The 22,542-nt window shown below is 38.9% G+C and overlaps 1 protein-coding gene across 3 annotated transcripts; it reads right to left on the bottom strand.

The window, feature by feature from the left end:
• Nucleotides 1–1,697: 1,697 nt before the first annotated feature.
• On the bottom strand, nt 1,698–9,734 carry LOC140996349 (uncharacterized). Of its 3 annotated transcripts, XM_073466725.1 has the most exons (7): nt 9,707–9,734; nt 9,124–9,173; nt 8,659–8,720; nt 4,631–5,609; nt 4,007–4,174; nt 3,422–3,517; nt 1,698–2,810 (listed from the first exon to the last, which is right to left on the bottom strand). In XM_073466725.1, the coding sequence occupies exons 4-7, from the start codon at nt 5,597–5,599 to the stop codon at nt 2,493–2,495; spliced, it is 1,551 nt and encodes a 516-aa protein (XP_073322826.1). In that variant the 5' UTR covers nt 5,600–5,609; nt 8,659–8,720; nt 9,124–9,173; nt 9,707–9,734; the 3' UTR covers nt 1,698–2,492. The 3 variants fall into 3 exon arrangements, with proteins under 3 accessions (XP_073322826.1, XP_073322825.1, XP_073322824.1); XM_073466724.1 differs by lacking the exon at nt 9,707–9,734 and having other exon boundaries at nt 9,124–9,190; XM_073466723.1 differs by lacking the exons at nt 8,659–8,720; nt 9,124–9,173; nt 9,707–9,734 and having other exon boundaries at nt 4,631–5,961.
• Between the last annotated feature and the right edge of the window lie 12,808 nt (nt 9,735–22,542).

The following is a 22,542-nucleotide window of genomic DNA, read 5'->3' as shown; positions in this document are numbered from 1 at the left end:
AGCACCTTCGCCACCGACTGTATGGCATCATTCAAAGCATTTTTGAGTGCATGGCTGTGTTTGAAAGTATGTATTTCCTTACTTTCTTCATAAAAAACAGAATATAAATCTACAGATGCACTCGGCTGTAACTCAGGCGCATTTATGGGGCCTGCCGGACTCTTAATGAAAACCTCACTGTGGACATGTCAGGTGGGAGAGAAGCTTTGGTCAGTTTGTGTGGAGGACATTTCTTAGCTGGATCTGTCCCAACACTGGATCGCCTGCAGGCAAAGGCCAAAAAAATAACGTCTGTAAGCTGGTTAGAGTCCCAGGAGGAGTCCAAAGTCAATCCTGCCTGATTTATTCAGGTTGAATTCTCTCTGTACTACCTGTTATGATATATGGGGATCTCGAGCAGTGTACAAGTAAAACAAATCACGAGGGTCTCTGCTGGGGAATTATTTTTCACCTCACTTTTGCCTGGGTTGGGATTACTTACCTTCTCCTCAACTGGTTGCTTTCTGCAGGCAGCTGGGACGTGTGCCAGGAACACTAAAAATAAAGAAATGTGAAGAATTGAATCCCTATTACAAACATGCCAAAGCCAGGGAGAGATTAAAGGCTGCGTCCAAAAAATAACACTTCTAGAGGTGGACAATAATTCCATTTATTCCATAGAATATTTTTCTTATTGCATGTGAGACTCTTTCTTAGGTTGGGAATTAAAATGGATGCTTTTGTTTTTGGTTTGTATCGTTTTACTCAGTAGCAATGTCACTGAGGAATTTCTCTTGCCAGAAATAATTTAAGGTGATGTTACAGGTCAGTATGAAAAGGCTACTGTTTCCCAAGTTTTCATACGTCATAGCACACTGTAAACCCTAATAAGTTCACAGAACTCAAAAATTATTTTGTAACAGATTACACAAAAATATTTTAGTGATGTTTTTAAATGTTTTAAGTTTACATAAAATAAAAATTACATTTGCAGTTGCCTTAAATTATCTCAATGTTATCTTATAAATATCAATATTCCTCAACTTATAATTAGGGAGTAATTCACTCAAAATTTTCAATATTTTTCAACTCATATAATGTGGGAAATACACTCAAAATTTTCAATATTTTTCAACTCATATAATGTGGGAAATACACTCAAAATTTTTAATATTTTTCAACTTATACAATGTGGGAAATACACTAAAAATTTTCTATATTCTTCAACTCATAATCTGGGGGACATGCACTCAAAATTAATTCTAAACTGAAATACTGATGTCGGCCCACTACACAATTATAATCAGCTAATAATGTTAGAAAACATGAAAGTGACACCACAGTGACAATTTAACAACTTTTTTTATTCAACACAATGTGCTTTTAAAAAAGGCACGAATCAAAGGAGCTCAGTCAAAACAAAGTGCTTGTCATAAATTAAAACAAAAGGAAAAGGAAATGACTCCAGCGAAACAAAATGTGTTTTAAAGTACATTAAGTGTTAATAGTTCCATATTCTGATAGTGGTCATTGCTACAGAGGGTAGATTCAGTATTTTGGGTCTCCATCTCACATTATTCAGTAAACATTATGATAATAACTCACAAAGGATTCATGATAAAATTCAGTAAGATTGTAAGTATAATCCATCCTCAACAGCAATGACAACTATTAGAATGTGGAGCCATTTAACACTGTTAAAAACATTTTGTCACTTACTGTACCTTGAAAGCTGCAACTCACTTTTTTAAAATAAAACATTCAAATAAAAGTACAGGTTTCTACTGTGCCGTACTTCAACTGGCAACATCAAGGTAGTGCATCAAGGTAGACATTAGGCAACAGAACATTAAACATGTATAGTGCATGAATTGAACAGTCGTTCAATGTATTAAATCTGAGGTAGAAGAGGCAAACAGTGTCACATCTTAAATCTTAGGTAGAAGAGGCAAATGGTTACATTTGTAAAGAGGGGAAAAAAAACAAAAACCTTCCTCAATACTCAGCTCAACAACAACAACAATAAAAACAACAATAAAAACAACATCATTCTTCTTACTATACCTTGAAGGCTGCAACTCACTTTTTTTGTTTTAAATAAAACATTCAAATAAAGTACTGGTTTCCACTGTGCCGTACTTCAACTGGCAACATCAGGTAGTGCATCAAGGTAGACATTAGGCAACAGAACATTACACATGTATAGTGCATGAATTGAACAGTCATTTTCCACAAGTTATTCAGTACAAAAACTTGGGCTGGGCAATACGTCAATGTTGTGATATTTATCCATTAACAATCAACGTATTAAATCTGAGGTAGAAGAGGCAAACAGTGTCACATCTTAAATCTGAGGTAGAAGAGGCAAACAGTGTCACATCTTAAATCTGAGGTAGAAGAGGCAAATGATTACATTTGTAAAGAGGGGAAAAAAACAAAAAACTTCCTCAATACTCAGCTCAACAACAACAACATCATTCTTCTTACTCAACAAATAGTCCATTCTGAGTGATTCACTCATTGAACAAATCATTCTTCAGCGTCAGTAGACGCCCTTTCAGTGGTTTGTTGTCCTCAAGACACATCACGACTTTTTGGATAAATGTGAATGTAAGCTCGAGATTCTTTGGGTACTGTAGGTCTAGTGCATATACGTACCCAAAGAGCAGGAGAAATGAGTCAGCCAGATTTGTGGGACCACTCACAAGTATTTCATCCTCCACGACAATACAGATGCTCTCAGGGCTCAAGAGGGCCGCATCAGTAGTGTCATCCGTGACGACTGTCAGGAGAGCCACCGGAGTGTCAGTGAGGTCTGGACCATCTGCTGACTACAAAACACAAATAATATAAGAATGAGTTCAGCCCCTCAAGGATACAAATCATGCTAATGATGTGTAGACATTACTGTAACTTAGCACTTGAAAGTGATGTTAAATTCAAAATGAAAAGACGACCGCATCTAAAACTCTGTTAGTGATTTTTATTACGGCCGCAGCCGTGTTACTTTTTTTCCTCCCAGAAAATGTCTGCTTCCTGTTTTCTCCCGTTACCATAGTGAATCACAGTATCAGAGCTCCATTGATGATGGCTTTTTACTAGAAGTTAGGCACGAGCTCAACTCAGAGTTAACATACTCAGAGTCGACTTACCTAACTCAGATCAGCTGTTCTGGAACTTAAAACTCAGAGTTTCACTTCACAGGGTAAGTCAACTCAGAGTTCAGGGTTAGGCTCAGTGTTTGTTGAACCTCCTTTCTGGAATAGCCCTCTGAAATGGATAACTCAGAGTTTCCCTCATCTCAGGGTTCACTCTGAGTTTTCACATAACCTGCTTTCTGGACTACCCCCCTGGTTCTCCTAGAGTTCTTTGAGTGATGTCATATGTTTAAGCTGACTGAATAGCTAGGCAAAGGGATTAATAGTGAGGCCAGTACACTTACATTACAGGTCCTGAAGAACTTGGAGGCATCTTCACGCAGGTACACAGGAAGTGCATGAAGGACGAGGGCCCGTCTCATATTTACATCACGTTGTTCCTAGATGGAAAAAAAATATCCATTACAATAGTAATTACACAAATGCAGAGCAAACACTTAAAAAAAAAAATCAAAGTGTTAAATAGCTCCATATTCTGATGGTGGTCATTGCTATAGATGGTAGATTCAGTATTTTGGGTCACCATTTCTTCAGTAAAACATTTTTCAAATGAATAACTTTCTATTGTAAATACTTTAATAACTCACAAAAGGAAAAAACTTAAAATGGAAAATCTAATTTTACGAAAACAGTAGTTATTTGGACTTCTTCTAATTGAAGCTGATAAAGTATCTTTTTAAGGTACCTCTTTCTGATAGAATACATCTTGTCAAGACGTCTATCTCTGACCAGATGACAATGTTGTGTTCATGGCATAATCACTTAACCTCAGGGCACAGTCGAGACAATTCACACTATGACTTCTTACAGTTGTCTGCAAACAATCTTTTAATAATCTGTTTCTGAATCATGCAAAGTTAAAAATTCACCTGAAGGTCATAAATCCTCATGAGCTTGGCTAGCTCCTCCGCTATCTTGCCAGTCTTGGTGGCCTTGTCTCTGAACAAGGTGATCAGTTTAGGCGTGTGTCTGTCCAGCTCCTTGTAGAATTGATTGCGCAGGTTAACGTTGTTGATTCGGTGGAACTCTGCAAAGACCTGTACATGGACAGAATTACACAGAAATGTACAAAGATGAATTAGGAACAGAATTGTGAATGTATTTTTAAAAGTTTTCAGTTGGCAGGTAGCAAAACCAAGGGCAATTCTATTAGGGATGAGTCAGAACCAAGGTCAAAATAGAAAGTTAATTGTCATTCTTTAATTTAAAACAGGCTGTATAATGTTATCTAAAAGGAAATTAAAACAATAAACCTCTGTATACTTTGTTTACTGTGAATGGCAAAAATATGGCCCAGCGTGATGTGTTGTCAACTTTTACATCTGCCATTTGCTTTTTGGTGAATTTTTTGAAAATTTAGATTTTTAAAACAGTCATTTAAATATTGGAAAAATCAATCATGTTTAAAGTGGGCATGCTAAAGAGTCATGTTGATTAATTGCTCTCAACAGGGAAAACAGTAAAATAGTAAATGATTTTTTTTTTTTTTTTACCTGTGACTCCATAAGTAGGGCTGGCCATCTGTCCACGACATCTCTCACCCGTGGAGCTACAAGAGCTCCAACGATTTCTTGGCGACGAAGGGCATAGGTTGTGTTCATGAGCTTGCCTATGACTAATTGGTTTCTCTCAGTCTTTTCGACTTCATGTATGATTTCTTCTCTCATTGTTTCCAGAGTGGCTGGGGTTTGATCCTTCGGTAGGTTGATGATGTAGTTGACCTCAGCTTTTCGAGCTTTCTTTATGTTTTGATGGGGGTGGTCATTGTCGGGGTTGTTTCGGCTCCGCCTCCCTGTGTTGATGGCTACTTCTGCAACCCCAGCTTTGGCCAGATTGTTACGGTAAGACGCAACCTTGTACCCTATGTGACGTTTCCATCCCAAATCCCCGTCTTCACCAGCCGTCATTCTGAGACATGGATGAGCTGTTATCAAAGCTTGAGCAGCCATTGCCAATTCCTTTTCATGTGGGTATGGTTTAAAACTGTAGATCGTTTCTGCCATTTTTTTAAGGATTTCACTCTTCTGTGACCTCTTTAACTTCAGCAATTTTCCTGATTCTTCATAAACACGATTTCCTTCTTCTAGTATATGCTCCATTTCATAGCCAAAACCAGGAACAACAAAGTGATCAGGCCAACTCTTCTGGCGCTGTAACGCAGGTACATGTGGGAGTATGTCTGTGTCAGAAGATGCAGTAGATGATGTGTCACCTTCAGGTCTGACGACTCTCAATGTGCCCTTCTCTGGCAACTCTTGGATGTCCACAAGGAGACAAAGATCACCATCAAAGTCTGGATCCTCATAGTGCAGGCTAAAGTCCCCATCCAGTCTCGGCTTGAACCTCTCTTGCATTATTTCTTTCAGCTCCTCCACTGACTTTGGTCGCTCAAGTAGAGTAAGTTTCAGGGCGGTGTCTCGTGCAACATACACACGCAGCACATGCTTCTGGGCAGCAGCCATCTTTTGGTTTCTAATAGACAAAAACACGTTAATTTTCATGGCGAGTGAAGCGACACACACAACGTATACATGTCCACATACCCACTGGTCCACACAAACACTGGGACACCACTTGAACGATTACAAATCTTCAGTGTAATAATATGAAATGTTTGGGTGTCAAGAGCAATCTTCCATCTATGTTGTAAGCGCAGAGAGGTGTTTTGTCATTTAGCTCTGATGGGGTGTGAACAGCCAGATTGTTTGGGAAAAGTTCGTAAGATCTCAGGTGGTCAATGTAGTGTGATGTGTGCTCTTGGCAAAGAAAGACAACACTACTGTTAACCAGGAGAACCTGTTCAATTCTACAGTAATTAGGCAGTCCTCCCTCTTGTCCCACAGACAAAAACATTCCTACAACGTAATCAGTTCCATCAATGCAGACCTTTGATGTGCTGTAAATAACATTGCTTGCTGTTATTTGTTCAATGTATGTCTTGGCAACATTTGGAAGCATTGATACCAGTACAGAAGAGACATTTGATGTCTGCTGGTGAGGTTTGAAGAATCCTGAGGCACTTAGATGGTATGCTACCATGTATTGATGCCTGTCTGCAAGTGTTTTTAACACATTTTTAAAGTTTTGTGTGTCGTGTACAACTCTCTTGAAAAAACGGTGTTTACCCTCAAACCTCATTGTCCACAAGTGTACAAGGGGCCCAAAACGGCGTACAAGGTCAGGATAGTGTTCAATGTAGTGATGCTTAGGACGGAGTTTGAAATCTGGAAAGGCTTCTTTCAGCACCTCTCTATGATCCTGTATCTTGGACTGTAAATACTGGATAGACTCCTCTGTGAATTCTGAGCACAGCGATAACTCTACTACCTCTTTTAAGTCCATTAGCACAGTCCATGCTCCATCCTCTTCAGGAACTGCATTCCCAATAATCAAAGGGAGCAGTCTAAGCAATGTGGCATTTTCATGGCCATTACCACCAATGCTTTTCTTTACAGCGAAGGTCTGTGGTATTTTATGAGGTTTGTCAAGCTTGTCTGTGTGCTGGTATGGAAATGACAGAATTCTCTCGTTCAAATATTCAAGGGTGAAGTATTTGTGACGGATCATCTCTCCGATACACAGGGCGAGCTCTACGGGCACAATGCCCTCAAAAAGATCGTGGAGGGCATCAGGTGGGAAGCCAGTGACAGTATGAAAATGCTCTAGATGCTGGCTCAGGACACAATCTGCCTTAACACCATTCTGACTCTGACTATCCCCATGCATTACAGCATGCACATCACTATTATGGCTGTCTTTTGTCCTAAGACTGAACTCGCCACTTGCAACTTCATGAGTCTGAAGTTTAGCTTGTGTCGCTGTGCAGAATCTGCAAAAATATTCTGCTCTAAAAGACTTTGAAAAGCCTGCCAAATCATGGGCTGCAAGATTGTCAGACACCACACACATGACTGTTCCTTGAACCACCTTACCAATAGACTCAATGAATACCCCATCTTGTTCAAGGGTACGGAGGTCTCTCAACAAAGGACCAAGTGCTTTTTCATAGCCAAATGTCTGTATGTCAGCCACTTTACATAAAGCTGCAAGCTGAATCACATGCAGGGCTGATCGGTATTTACTGGGAAGATCAGCAAGTGTCCAGTATACTGAACAGATTTTGTGTATTTTGCGTGATGTGCCAAGTGGATTGGCTATCTCCAAATCATCAATGTACAAAATTAGTGTTATCTTTAACTCATCTGAAGACAAGAATGTGTTCTCTTTGAAGTACAAACCATCTTGGTGGCTTACAAAATGACTGTTTTGTGCCACTTTTGTTTCTTTAATTTTGTCCAGAATATCTGTATGATTGAAGATTTTTTGTATCATCTCAAGAATGGGAACATGCACTGCTGTGTGTCCTGGCTGTAGCCGATACTGTACAGGCTTTACCACAGGGTAATTATTTTCGATGAAGGTTTTCCTTCTCTTGGTTGAGGATAACTGCTTCCCCTTAGCTGTGGCACTGACAATAACATTACTGTCCATAACAGTACTGACAACCTCATTTAGAAGTGTTTCACTGACAGTGATGTCATGACTCTGTAAGACCTCTCTAATGTCATGTTTGAGTATCGGTTGGGACAAGGAAAATATCTGAGTCAAATGTTCCACTATTTCCTGAGATGCCATGTCAGATACATGAAGAATAGATTGCATCTTTAGGAATAATGATGCCAAGTTATGGTTCAACTGGGCTCTTAAAGTGTCTGTGTCACACTGACTGTTTACCTCTTCAAGATCAAACGTGTCCGCAGACCCTGCACTGTGACTTTCAGCAGGTTCCCCAAGACTTTCTGCTGCAACTGAAACTGGGACACTATCATTGTCTGCCAATACAACACATTCACCAAAGTCTGAATCACCACCATGTTTTCTACTTTTGTGTGCATTAAACGCTGAGTAGCTATTTGTTCTGTAATTACAGTTCTTGAATGGGCATGCTACCATCTCATGACTTCGTAAATGACTTCTCAAATGACCAAATAGAATTTCCTCAGAAAAGGGCAGCTTGAAGTTACACAAAGGACATGTAAAAAAACCACATGCTCCTTCAGTTGCATCTACTCTACATGAATCATTATGAGATCTTGACAGATGAGCTTTCATCGCTTCGAATGATGGAAAAGTACAAATGCAACTGTCATAGAGACATGGCAGGGGGGACACTCTTGAATATTGGCTATGCAGTACAGTATAGTGCCAAAATAATTGTCCCCGGGTATTAGAAGTTGCAGAACACAACTTGCACTTCCACTCCATTGGGCCAACTTCACCCTGCAATTTAAATATTTTCAATTAAAGTCTAAACCATTTCAGCCCTGTTTTGCACTGTACAAGTTAAAATGTGTGTAAAATTTTGAATGAGGGGGAAAATGATTATGCCAACCAGTTGACAACACATCAGTAATTTGATTAAGTCTGTTCTGCTGCAAAAAATCTGAACATTGTGAATAATTCAGGGCAAAATCTCTAGTTTTTTTTTAATTCAAATTAGTACACAATTTACAAAACTCACCTATTGGCACCTGTCTGATAGTGAAACGCTGACTCTCTGTAGCACTCTTTGTAGTCCGATATCTGTACACAACATGCGCACGAAGATGATTTATTAATGTTCAAAAACATTTTTAAAATAATACATAATGATAAATGAAATTTTAAAAAGTGAATATACAGATAAAAGTTTCCAGATCTATCAAAAACATTCATTGTACAATAATTATAGTAAAAATGAAAATGTTAAAAGACTTAGTTATTAACAAACAAAGCATCAAAGTTGTGTGCTTATAGATCTGCTATTTCTGTTGTTGATGTTTTTGTTTTTAGCAAAGTATTAATAAAGGGTTCAAGTGATCAAACTATTTTTTCTGTGGACCCTACAGTTGAGATAAAAACATTTAAAGAAATAGCAAAAGAATGACTGTGGAAACACATAAAATAAAACCAATTGTTAATAACACTATTTCATAATACATCCTACCTGAACTGTTGAAAGGATTTCGAGATGATCTCACAACCACACACTTGAGCCTACGAAGAAATACAACCACAGGCTTGGTTAGCATCATGAGAACACACTCACATTATGTTGTTTAGCATTGTTCGTTTCACGCTAGCACACACATACACACAGCTCGACAACGTAAAATATTGACTGTGTAACGCGGACACTTATTGAAATAAGTATACTCACAGTACGCACGTGCATTACCGGCGAACAGCGAAAACAACAACCGGCAGAAACCGGAAAGCAGGGATAACGTTATGCTTTCGGCCTCCGCCAGAGAGTTCAAACTCAATGTCCCGGGCAAAAATGCATTATGGGAAATGTAGTTCATCCAGGAAACCCGCTGATAACGTTACACCGTTGTAAGATGAAGTAACGTAACGTATTTGTCACATTCAACAACTTCTAAAGTTACAATTACTTGGATTTGTAAACTATTTACAACAAATATTCACTGTGCACATTGTACAAATGTATTCCCAGTTTCAAATTTAAGACTATTTATCGAAATTCAATTAAAAAACAACAACAACAAAAAAACGTTAGCGTTACTTACCAAACCAGGGCTGATGATAAGACGGCGCTTAAGAAAACGAGGGCAATAAGAATAATGAAAAAAACTGAGGTTGTGGTGGTTTGAAGCGGGGGGAATAAAGTGCGCATTGCAAACAAATAAAAAACAAATTAAACTGTATACCTGTGCTCCACACGGGCTAGCCAAAACTTCCCCGCATCAAGGTAAATTCAAGATGGCTGACTCAGCTTTCCTGAGGGAGAGATAAGACCCACCCACCAGAACGTCATGACGTCGATAACGTCATGACACTATTGTATGGTTCCTAAACTTTTTGAGCGTTCCACACAAATTAGCTATAAAATATTGAGCCCTATTCAATTAAAATGGCATAAATCTCAACAGAGCTCAACACTTTATAGTTTGGTCAACTGCATAGCGACATTTGACTGTTATGACCTTATTAGTTATGAGCTAGTACAACTGTTTGGGATTACAGTGCAGGAAACTGCCAAAAAGATGAGATAAAAGTACATTTTTCCTCTAAAAAAATACTTTTATTATAACTAAATTTTAACAAATCAAATTAAATGCATACATTGTGATAAACATGCATAACGGAACACTTAGAAAACAATAAACTGAATATAGAAAATCTACGGAACTGTAGATATCAATCAAATAAACTGTCACTCAGTGTCCAACCCATATAATATATAAAATAAAACAAAAAGGGTGTTGATTCTATAAACAATTAAAAACCACAATAAAAATAATAACAATATTATTTATATACATAGTTACTGAGGTCATTGGTGAGTTACTTACCCTTATTTTGACTCCCTGTATGTTTGTGTGTATTTGTGTTTGTATGTATGTCAGTTTTCATTTGAATTGTGATTGGTTGACAGGCAAAAACCAACAAATAATTAAATTAAAGGAGCTATTTGTAATTTCCAGCTCTTGCATCAAATGAATAGGGGGCAGCTTTCTAAATTCTGAGAACAACTCATTCTAGTGGTCTAACAAACACAGGTCTGTGGAAGCAGGCATACTAAACAACCAATGGAACCTATATTTGAATAAAGCTGGCACAAAACCCTTTCCAGCAGGTTGGAATGATTCATTTCAAAAAGCCTTTCATGTTTTGCCATTTATTACAAAGTTTACAAAATTAAAATAAAATATCAGTGCAATAGTGGACGATAAAATGCCACTCCCCACTGAGCAGGCAACGTCTGTGGACGTCCAAAACAGGTTTATATCATGTCCGTCGGGCCAGGCCATGATCTGGACGTCCATTGACAGCCAGAATTGGTCGATAAATGATGTTAAGAAAAGACGTCCAGTCAGGCCATAATCTAGGTATCCACTGACATCCAGAATTAGTTGAGAATAGACGTTCATACTGGCTATGATCTGGACGTCCACAGACAGCCAGAATTAGTCGACAAACGCCATATAAGCGTCTATACAACATCCAGAAAAGATGTATAAAAAACTTTCATTCTGGCTCCCTAGAGGATGTCTTTTAGACGTCTTTGATGTCCATAAATGATGTCTAAAAGACGTGATCTAGACCACTTTTTGCTCACTGGGTCCTGTTTTAGAGGAAGGAATTTGCCTTGGTGTCTGGTGCATAAAAAATTAAGGCTAATTACTGCAACAGTCAAGAACATAAATATAGAACACATTTAATAACAAATTACAATTAAAATATAAGGAAATACTATAACAAATACTACTAATGTTTTAGACTCACAAAGCTGTAGCTTTGTGAGAAATTAGTAGATAATTAGTAGTATTTGTTGCTGCTGCTGTACAGCTTTGTGCAAACCTCTTCATCATGTGATGTGCAAAAGTTCACAGTATAGAGAGTATATGTCATGGGATGATGGTCAAACACATCAGCTGATGTAATGAAACCAGCTGCAGATGAGAATAAAGGACAGGGTGGTAATTCATCACTGGAGGTGGCTGGACTTGAATTCTGGTCCTAAAAAAGACAAAGGTGTGGCGGGGCAATTAGTTTAATTCAGACACATTGTTTTTAGTAGAACATGTTAGCACTGTGTTTATTATACAGTGTGAACAGTGATGTGATCATGCTCAGATATACACAGTGTGAACACTGTAGTGTTTTTAATGTTTTTTGTAAAGCCCTCTGTACATGTAAGATATGGTTAATAAGATCTTTAATTTTAATACTACAGACAGTATTAATTCATTATTTCACTCAGACGATGTCAGCACTCATAATACATACATCACAGTGCCATCTGCCCTCTTTCAGGAAGAAAGTAAAGAACAGTTGTGTACAAAACTAACAATTTTATATTGTCACATAGTGGAAACATGGACTGCAGAGAAAAACTTGTTAATCAGACAGCCACATGGTTTTCACAGGGCACATAGTTTACAAAGTACAATAAGTGAGATCTTCAGCCACTTCAGACTTACTTGTCAGTGTCACTCGGTCCAATGCTCGATACAGCAGAATCTTCTAGCTCTGCAGGCCTGTTCATTTCTTCATGGGGGTAGAAGCCAGAGCTGTTCCTTGTTCTTTCCTGGAGCAAGCATTTCATGATTTACTGATTTACTTTACACAATATCTAACAGCGTCACTGCTACAGTTAGACACATGTAATAAACCTTGTAATGTCCTCAAAAATGTATAGCGAAGTTACATAACAGTCTCGTAACCGTTATGCCAAGTCATTACAAGATAATGAATTGAATGACAATATTCGGTCTACTACTGGGTCCATATAATTGCAATTTACAGTCAGCTGTTAAAAATAAAGGCAACTAGTAACTGACATCAGAGCAAGAACACAGCCAGTCAAAATAAGACTGCTATCTTATAATCTTCACGTGTAGTGTTTGTGTATACAGTACATTTACATTATAGCTCACTTAGCTCAGCTTTAGCAGTGCCACAGTACCTAGAAAACAGTCACATCTCGCTAACTGTTAAAGTTTGTCTTGTCATTAGTTTCACGAAAGCTATACTTCAGTAAACAGACATTGTTAGATGTCTCAAGAAACGTTGTGAGTTAATCTTTTAACTCGTCCACAGCTGTCTTTAGTGTTAGAAAGCCTCGACAAAATGTACTCCTGTAAAACTTCTTTTTATGTCGCTTCTTTTCTCTGCCGCAGACCAGATGGAGCGGGGTTCTATTGCAGCATATTGGATGGAGGTAGGTGGTGCAGTGGGCCCTGGGTTCCTTCTGGTGCAGGACAATGTCCGGCCTCATGTGACCAGAGTGTGTAGACAGTTCCTGGATGAGGAAGGCATTGATGCCATTGACTGGCCATCTCGTTCCCCTGACCTAAATCCAATTGCGTACCTATGTAACGTTATGTATCGGTGCATCCGACACCACCAAGTACTGCCACAGACTGTCCAGGAGCTCACTGATGCCCTGATCCAGGTCTGGTAGGTGATCCCCCAGGACACCATCTGCCAACTCATCAGGAGCATGCCCAGACGTTGTTGGGAGTGCATATAGGCATGTGGGGGCCATACACACTACTGAGTCACATTATGAGTTGCTGTGATAAAATTCACACAAGTTGGATCAGTCGGTCTGATTTTGAATCCAGCCGTCAATGGGTTAGTGATTTTGGTTTCCATTGACCGTTGTTACGTCATTTTGTTCGCAACAAATTAAACCATGTACATCAGTAAAGATGTTCAACTTGAATAATTCGTTCATCAAAATCTGATTTGTGATTAAAGTGTTCCCTTAATTTTCTTGAGCAGTATATGTATATATACTGTATAAATATGTGTGTGTGTGTGTGTGTGTGTGTGTGTGTGTGTGTGTGTGTGTATGTATATATATGTATGTATGTATGTATGTATGTATGTATGTATATGTGTGTATATATAAATGCATTGCTGGGATTATGTAGCCTAAGCCACACTCTGCACTCCAACCCTTAGGAAGGCATTCGTAAGCTTTAAAGTTCCTGTAAGGGGAATTCAGAGAATTGCTTCAAAACACATTATAAATGTTGGAAACTGATTGTTGAAAACATGTTAAAAGATTGTGGAGTTAGATGGTTAAGTGTTTTATCAACATTTTCGTGTTTAGGATTTTTTGGCCGGGCCTAAACTCAGGACTCAATGACGCACTGGAGCCATACTCAGCATTACCCTGCCCCTTACATTGTAGTGTTAAGCATCATTAGCATAGTCGGTTCTTCAACTATTACACTGTCTTTTCCTGTTTTCTTTTTGCTAGCTAGCTATGCCTTCGTCTAACAAATGTATCTTTCCCGCCAGCGTTACCAGCCAACCATAAGTGCTGTATCGTAGTGTAGCAGAACAGTGTATTCTGCTCTGGTTTAAGTGGGCCAGTATTGTATTGCTTTCTCAATTATTCTGCATTCAATAGCCAATCATTGCATGTGGGCATTCTATAAAGGCAGGTAGTTGTCATCTCGGCTCTCCCTCTGACGCCTCACTTCCTGTGCGCCTGATTTCTGCCCTTGTCGAAGGTATTAGAGCAGTCTCTGTATTGCTTGTGCTTTAGTTTATCCTCTTTCTTATCTGGTTGTTTATACTAGTTACTTATGATTTTATAGAGCTCCCTGTTGTGGATCCTCTTCCCTCCCTCAGAAGTGACTCTCGCAGTTTGCTGCTGGTAGGTCCACCTATACCTTGCCCTGTGATCCTATCATGTTGTACGTAGTAGCTAAATGGGTGTTTTTGTTTTATGAATTCGCTCTTAGTGGCAGAATAAGCACCATAGGCTCTCGTCCGCCCTCTCCCCTAGCTTACAGGTGCTGCCGGATCGGGACTGTGGGTCTGTTTTGGTGTTTAGCAGCCTTACTGGGGAGTTGTGACGGCTGCTCTGGCTTACGCTGCAGCTACATCTTTCATTCATTTCGTTCCTGATTTACTATTGTTTTGCTCTTGGGAATAGTTTGGGACAGTAACTTTCATAGCTTGCTGGTTGTCCACCTAACCACCCACCACAGTAGGCAACTGGACTTGTTTCAGTTTCTTGAAGACGTTTCACCTCTCATCCAAGAGGCTTCTTCAGTTCTAAAGAACTAACTGGAGGGGAGTTGCAGGCTTTAAAACTCTCTGTGGGTGTGTTCTTACAGAGCCATTAAGGACACGTGTGAGCTCTGAGTTTCAGAGTCCAGTTGCCTATGATACAGCACTTAAAATTACCATATTGTTTCAGTCTTGTTTTCTTTTTTCTATGGTAGTTCAGATGTGACATAGGTGTTTTCCCAACATCCAGAAACATATCTACCTGCCATTGTGTTCCTGCACTAGAGCCCCACCAGCCTCCATTTAAGAAGGTGAGTTGTGGCACACAAACAAACACGCCATTAATCTTGACTGATTCTGTCCAAGATTTGTATAAAATGTATTAAAAGTGTATTTTAGTGATTAGTAATTGCATATATAATAAATGTCCAGAACAATACAATATATACAATAGAACTTTGTACGGGTCATATATGTCTTTTTTATTTAAATGGGAGGTTTGCAGCCTGTGAACTCCCCATCATCATCGGAGTACTCCTGATGAATACGGAGCACAACACAGCAGGGTACGACGACCTGGTTGTGCTTTCCCAGGTATCCCCAGCACCAGGAAACCAAAGCCCAATTTTCACTGTATCTTATCACAGAGAGGGTGGGAGAGAGAGAGAGAGAGAGAGAGAGAGAGAGCAAGAGAGAGGGCCATAATGTTCAGTTTAACAGTTCAATAAAGTTAATACCAAAGATTGTTCAATTTCAATAGTGTTACATTTTTAAAAAAAGAAATAACATTTAAAATATGGATATAAATGACTATGTTGTACCTGTCCGGCCTTGATATCGGCTGATTAATCGGTTATCGGCTTTTTCCTTCTCCTAACTATAGTTATTATATCTTTAAAAATCCACTATCGGTCGACCTCTAGGTCAGGTCCATCCTCAGCATGTTTTTTTCTGGTGGGTCAATTGTAAAAAGAGAATTTTTCAGAGCAACCTTCTGTCTCCCTGGGTTCATACTGGCACTGTTATATAACAAGATATGTAATAATCCAGTCACGAGGGTGGTCAGCAGCAGCAATGTCATCATCTTCCATCAGTGTCGGGTTGGATGATCGCACGTTGAACGAAGGTGAACGCTGGTCGATGTCAGCATTCTTGACCTTTTGCAATGGGAGGCGTCGATCCACGTGGGCCGTCCTTCACACTTCACAGCAGTGTTGTTGGTCAGCAGGACTTGGAATGGGCCAGTCGACCTTGGTTGAAGTGCGTTCTTTCTTTTGTACTGCTTCAAAGTAGACAAATTCACCAGGCTGGGCTGCAATCACATGTGAATGCAGAACTTTGACAGAGGAACACAGCATTTTGGAAAGGTTAATGACTGGTTGTAGTTTCATGGGATGTTAGTCCTGTTCCTCTGTTCACTGTGCTTCTCTACTCATTAAAGCAATGGGCAGGGCCTCAGGCCATTTTTGGCCTGTTTCAGTGCAGATTTTTGTTTGTTTTTTAGTCCATTCTGTCTTTCCACAGCACCAGCAGATTGAGGATGGTGAGTGGTGTGGAAATTTTGTTTAATTCGAAGAGCCTTGCAGGTGAAATGAGGTGAAATGAGTGCCTCTGTCACTAGCCCCATTCATACTGCCTTTTCAAGGTGGGAATCTTACACCGATATTCCGCTTTGCCGTCTCTGTGAAAGTTACAAAGGCGGAATGGGAGGACAGTTATATTCCACCTCTGATCTGCCGGCAGAGGTAGTATCAGAGCCGCAACAGAGGGGGGCAGATCCTTCACTCATCAAATAAAAGAAACATCTCCCACACTTCAAACCACAAAGCAACATTACAAGACCAAACAACAGTAATGTGGTAGCAGGTAGTGTCTTTGGCATCTTATATGGTATTTATATGTGGAAAAGTCGCTGTCATTCTGTCTATCCTACCCACTCTTAAATGAATAAATAAATTCCTTTTCAAACTGCTACCTACTCTGGTGTTTGCTTTTGGGTCTAACAACTACTACCAGCCCACCATAACAGGACGAGCTGTATGGAGCTGTTCATATTTTTTGTTTGTTTATTTGTGTGTATTACATTTTTAAACAAGTACCCAGCTTTCAGTTGTTTAGGAGAATGATGCTGTTTTGCTGTGAAGCTCCAGAAATGTTTTGTGGACTACAAAGCTTCACCCAACTTTCCATCAGCATGGGGGTGAGGAGAAAATGACTGGATTTTTATTTTTAGGTGAACTGTTCCTTTAAATTATAATGTTTAAGAATTCTGCATGAAATTTTCTAAAAACGACTAGACCTTTGACATGAATTTGTTGAGTTGTTTACTCACATTATCCTAAAGTTTACTCAAGCTAGCGGTGCATTTCATTAGGTCACTGCTGCTACTTCTGGAATAGGGAAGTCGAACAAGACTACATTTAGGGTGAATAAAACTTTAAAACATTACCTCATCTGTGAACATTTGTGACTGAGTCACACCAGATCAGTAGTAGTTAGGGCTGAGCAAACGGGAGAGAGACAGTAGTAAGATGATTTGCATAGTATTTACTATAATGTAACATCAGTTACTCCCACCTTATATTCATTAGGACATGTTGCAAACACTATTCAGGTGTTTGGGGAATAACCTACAAAATAGTTCTGAGAAATACATCTTTTCTTTTAAGTGTGATGCACAAATCGTCCACTGTCTGCCTCAAGAAACCAGGCATACATTTTTATTGACAACTTCTCCTGCGTGTAATAAGTTAGTCAATTGAAATGCTCCCTTTCCCATCACGTTCTGTTTGTAGTTAATAGTTTCAAGCCTTTGCATCTTCATAATATGTCTAAGCATGCATAGTATGGGAGAAATTCTCATTGAATACATGTTCTGTGCATGAATGCTAGGTGTAATTATTCTTGCTGTTTGTGTTTAGAATGTCATAGGTTATAATCAGTTGTGGAAAGTAAATAAGTAGGCTACATTTACTCAAGTACTTTACTAAAGTACAGTGTAGAGGTACTACTTGAGTATTTCCTTTTTATGCTACTTTATACTTCCACTCCACTACATTTCAGAGAAATATTGTATATTCTACTCCACTACATTTATTTGACAGCTTTAGTTACTAGTTACTTTAAAAACTAAGATTTTACACAATAGGTAATGTAACAAGCTTTTAAAATGCAATGCATTGTGGACCATGGTGTTTTTTCCCTCTAAACTTCACACATGGTTTCTTTTCAATAGATGTTTAAATGATCCAATATCTCACCAAAAAGCAAAGGTTGAGAAAAAGTCCAAACACTAAAAACAGATCAGAACTTTGTTTTTTTCTTTTTCCTCTCCCATTAATCATGCCACAGCTCCTCAGATTTATCCTATGTCTCTGTACAAAAACTATATAAAGTATTTCAAACTAGCTCTGACTCCAGCAGCAACAACAGTAACATGCTGCTTACACATTGATGCTTCAGTATTAATAATCTTATTATGTTATATATAATGATATATCAGTCAGAGGAGCCAAACCAGTATTTTTACTTTAATACTTGAATTATATTTTGCTACTGATACTGGTACTTTTACTTAAGTAAAGGATCTGAATACTTCTTCCACCACTGGCTATAATGTGGCTTAGGTGCCATTATTGGCTGGGTTTCACCATCAGAAACTTTTCTTATTAATATAATGTAACACCCAGTGATCACATATACTCCTCTCTTCAGATGCACTTTTCAAATATTTTGTTCCCACACCTGCAAATCCTCAGCCATGTGCAGACACCTCCACTCAGCAACTTCCAGTGATGTAGCAGCAAGTGCTCCTGTCCTCCTCAGCTCACTTAATCCCAGCGATGCAGCATCAGCTTCTACTGTCCTCTCCATGTCAGCACAGCCCAGTGATAAAGCATCAGGTGCTCCTATCCCCTCCACCTCGCAAGAGCCCAGCGATAAAGCATCAGGTGCACCTGCCCTCTCTATTTCAGCACAGCCCAGTGAGACAGCATCAATACCTACAAAAAGGCTGCACCAACAGACCCTGCTGACTAGCGATCTGTTTTAACTGATAAGGTAACAACAGAGTATGTTCTCACTGATTTCTATCTATTTTTAGTGCAATACCTCAATTATATTGTATTTTAATTTTGTTTTATGCCATTGTAACTTTAATACACTTTTGTGCATGTCTTATTTCTAAAATAAAGAAAAACTGACATAAAGCAATGTAGTTTCTGTGTGAGTGTATAAACATTATTGGTGTATGATGGCAATTGTCTAAGATGCAAGGGATTGCTAAAATCTTGTTTAATAGTGCATACATCAACAGTGAAGTGATTTTGAAGGCAGGATCATTTGTGTTCATTTGCCCCAAACAGCCAGCTTACTTTACCAGTGAGCAACAGCACATAGCAAGCATGTGTGGCTGGTTACAATTCAAAACAGGGTGAAGATAAATTCACTTTTTAATCCCAAAAGTTTTAAAGCAATCTCTGAGTTTTCTTCCCGTCGGAAAACGGTTCAGAATCTGAAGTGACCTTAGGTGTCCCATTCAGCCGTCCACTCAACATTCTTAAACATCCTTAGTTTTGTTTTGATAGAGCCCTGTAGCGGCTGAAGTTGTATTTTGTACATTTAAGGCAGTAGCAATTTTTGTATCTCTACACTGCGGCAGCAAGCACAATAATGCCCCGAGAATCAAACAATAGCATTCATATAACACAGACAACTATGTGTTAGTGTTGCAAGTTCTAATAGTTTTAAAGGGTTGGGTCAGATTACTTTGAAATGTAGTCATTACTGAATAGAAATTATATGACAGTTTTACCATTAGCAAAGTAGTCCATTGGATGACAAAAAAATGATTTCTTTTGCATTGATCAAAATCAAACATTGAAAATATTGCACCTTATACTAAAACGTAATAAATGGACGCAGCCACAAAATTTAAAGTTTACAGATTTTTTTCCTTTTCGTCTTACAACATCTCAAAACATCTCCAAAGCAAATACAGTTGGTCAAATCAGATTACCAAAACAGTACTGGCACAAACAACAGATATACTGTGTATTCTAAGTGTGGGATGCTGTTGCTTTTGTGTAAGTTCAACAAAACTGGCGACATGAGAGGAGTAAATTACTTTGAAATACAGTTGAACATAGTGGATTTTTTTTTTTAAAGAATTGCCATAATTTAAAGACATAATCAAAAACATAATCAAGTTATCCTTTTCAATTTAACAATAATCTTATTACAAATTTTCTCAAATGTAATCTGGGTTGATTCCAGTTACTTATTTTTTGGAGTCTGTTAAGATCAGACCCAATTTGACCAGAGAGTATTGGAGAACTAGAGAAAAAAGTTTGAGAATAATTTCTCATATGGATACATTCATGAAAAATGTAATGTATATATATATATATATATATATATATATATATATATATATATATATATATATATATATATATATATATATATATATCATTGGAAAGCCTTGAAGAAAATAAGACCATTCACTGTGAGATTTAATTTGCCGCTGAAGGTCAAGACTCCTCTCTGCTGCCCACCAGCTGTACTCTGATAGCTTCCATCTGTTTACATTAATTTATGTAATTTACCTCACGCTGGCACATAATGAACATTAAACCTGGCACCTAAATACAGTGTAGTAAGCACTTAGAAAAATCAGATGTCACTAATTGCAGTACTGCCTTTCCCGGTGCTGCCACTAGATGGCGTGAACGCATAACCATAGAACAGGTGACAGGTCCTGTTGCTATAGTGATGATGCTAGTGACTGAAAACTGTGGCTCGTCCCTGACAACCGCGACTTCAACATTACATATCATACAAGGTCGGTAAATCCTTTATCGTGTCTTGTGTTGTGCTTTGAGCATTAAAGTTTTAGTTTGAACAGTTAATGTTGAATTACATGATTAGAAATGACTGTGGTTGGGCTCAATACAGCCTCCCCGGGTTTCCCATGATGCATCGCTTTATTTTGTCTAGTAGCTCAGGGAGATGATAGAAAACTGACACAGCCACCCCCAAGCCACCCTCCCCTCTCACCCGACCAAGGCGAGCCACTGACGGCATCACCAACATGACCCGCAAGGCAGAACGCACTTAGCCGGTGTGGCTAGTCTGTTTAACCATCTACAACCGTTTACAGGACACTCGACGCACGCGTATTTTAGCCATAAGGTAAGCTCTCCACGAGATAATGTGCTGTTGTATCCTAGTTAGCCGTTCAGCTAAGCTAGCATAATTAAATCCTCATACGTACTTCCCCTGCATGGAGATTAATTCAAAGACATTTTGGAAATTCCGCAATTTTGGTATTACTATGCGTATTTTCAAACGCAATACGGCTTATTTTTGTGTATTTTTCGATTCGGCATTCATCCAAGCAGGTTCATCTCATTGACATCTCAACCCTTACAATGGACTGGCTGTGTCTTCGTCAGAGAAATCTTAAATGATACGTTAGCGATGTGTGACCATTTGAGCTAAAAACTGGACTTTTATTAAAATTAGGGCCTGTTTGGAGGATTCAGCGTATGCTGAATTTACCAGAACAACTCAATGCCGAAACACGTTATTTATATTCTACTAGTCGTACGGATTTTAAAGGCAGTTTGGTGTGACGTTTTTCTCAGCTAGCTTGTTTGCGGTTCTGTTAACTGGACAGCTCCTCCCTGGACAGCAGCCGTACACAACATTAGCCGCAAGGACAGCCTTTGTGATGACTGTACCGAATGCAGTCAAGGCATTCAGTGAGGTTCAGGTCATAAAACAACGAGGAAATTGAGATGTTTGGAAGCCGTTCACAAGCACCGCTCGCTTTACGTCCACGAATACGTTTGCTGATGATAAAAAGAAGGTCATGTCCTGGATGATATCGCTGTCTGAAGCTTGATGATAACGGTTGTGTGAAGTAGTGGTCCTCTGGCAGCTTGTGTCAGAACCAGCAGCAGTTTAATGTGAACTGTTGCTTTGGGGTGCTGTCCGCAATGCAGGTGCTGAAATTGAAAGTGCCGTGGAAAGTATCAGGCGTCGGTGTCAACACGTTGCTCATGTCCTGTTTGCTATTGTTAATGGTTATATTAGTTAAGCTGTTAGCTGTTTATTTATTGTTAATTTAAGTTTTATAAATCGTAGCAGTAGCTTGGATAATACGGAGTGTTTCGCATTTTGCCCTACAATACTTGTAACAGAACTAGAGAAGACATTAAATTTGGACATCTGTGTGCAAAGAAACAGCTTCACCACAGGAAGACCAGTGACTGATAAGCTCTAGTTGTAGCTACTAGCTAATGTTACATGCTGCTGCAGTTCATTGATTATTTATTTCCTCTGAATGGTTAGATGCTGTTGTGATGTTTGTGTATAAGATAAAGAAGAGACACAATCTCTGTCTTTGTTGGCTTCTTATTTACCTCCTACATTATCTCTGAACAAAGAGATCTAAACTTTATTGTCTCTGTTGAATTAATGAAAATAACACTCCCATTGTCACCTCCACAGTATGGCATGAGCCATGTTTTAAGGTAGCTGAGGTCACGTCTTTGCGAATGGAAAGCTATCTAAGCCATTCTAGGAAAAGATCTGGGATGAGAGATATGCTTGCAGTGCAGAGTTTACCGGAAGGACTCCACATTACTCATCAATAATAGATTATCTCCTCAGCCATTATGACACACCACTGGCTCCATTTGTGATTACCAGCCTGTGTTTTGGTCCTCACATTCTCATTTCCTATCCCCCTGTAAGCCATGACAACACCAAAAAAAATCACACTGCTGAAACTGGGGAGTGTGTCCAGCGAGGTGTCGAAGGATATATTATTCATGTGAGTGAGCTGATGATGTAATAGTGA

The sequence above is a fragment of the Pagrus major genome, chromosome 5 (genome assembly GCF_040436345.1).
Source record: "Pagrus major chromosome 5, Pma_NU_1.0".
NCBI classification, from domain to species: Eukaryota; Metazoa; Chordata; class Actinopteri; order Spariformes; family Sparidae; genus Pagrus; species Pagrus major.
The sequence above is the reverse complement of the archived record's forward strand: the minus strand, read 5'-3'. Positions and strand labels throughout refer to the sequence as shown.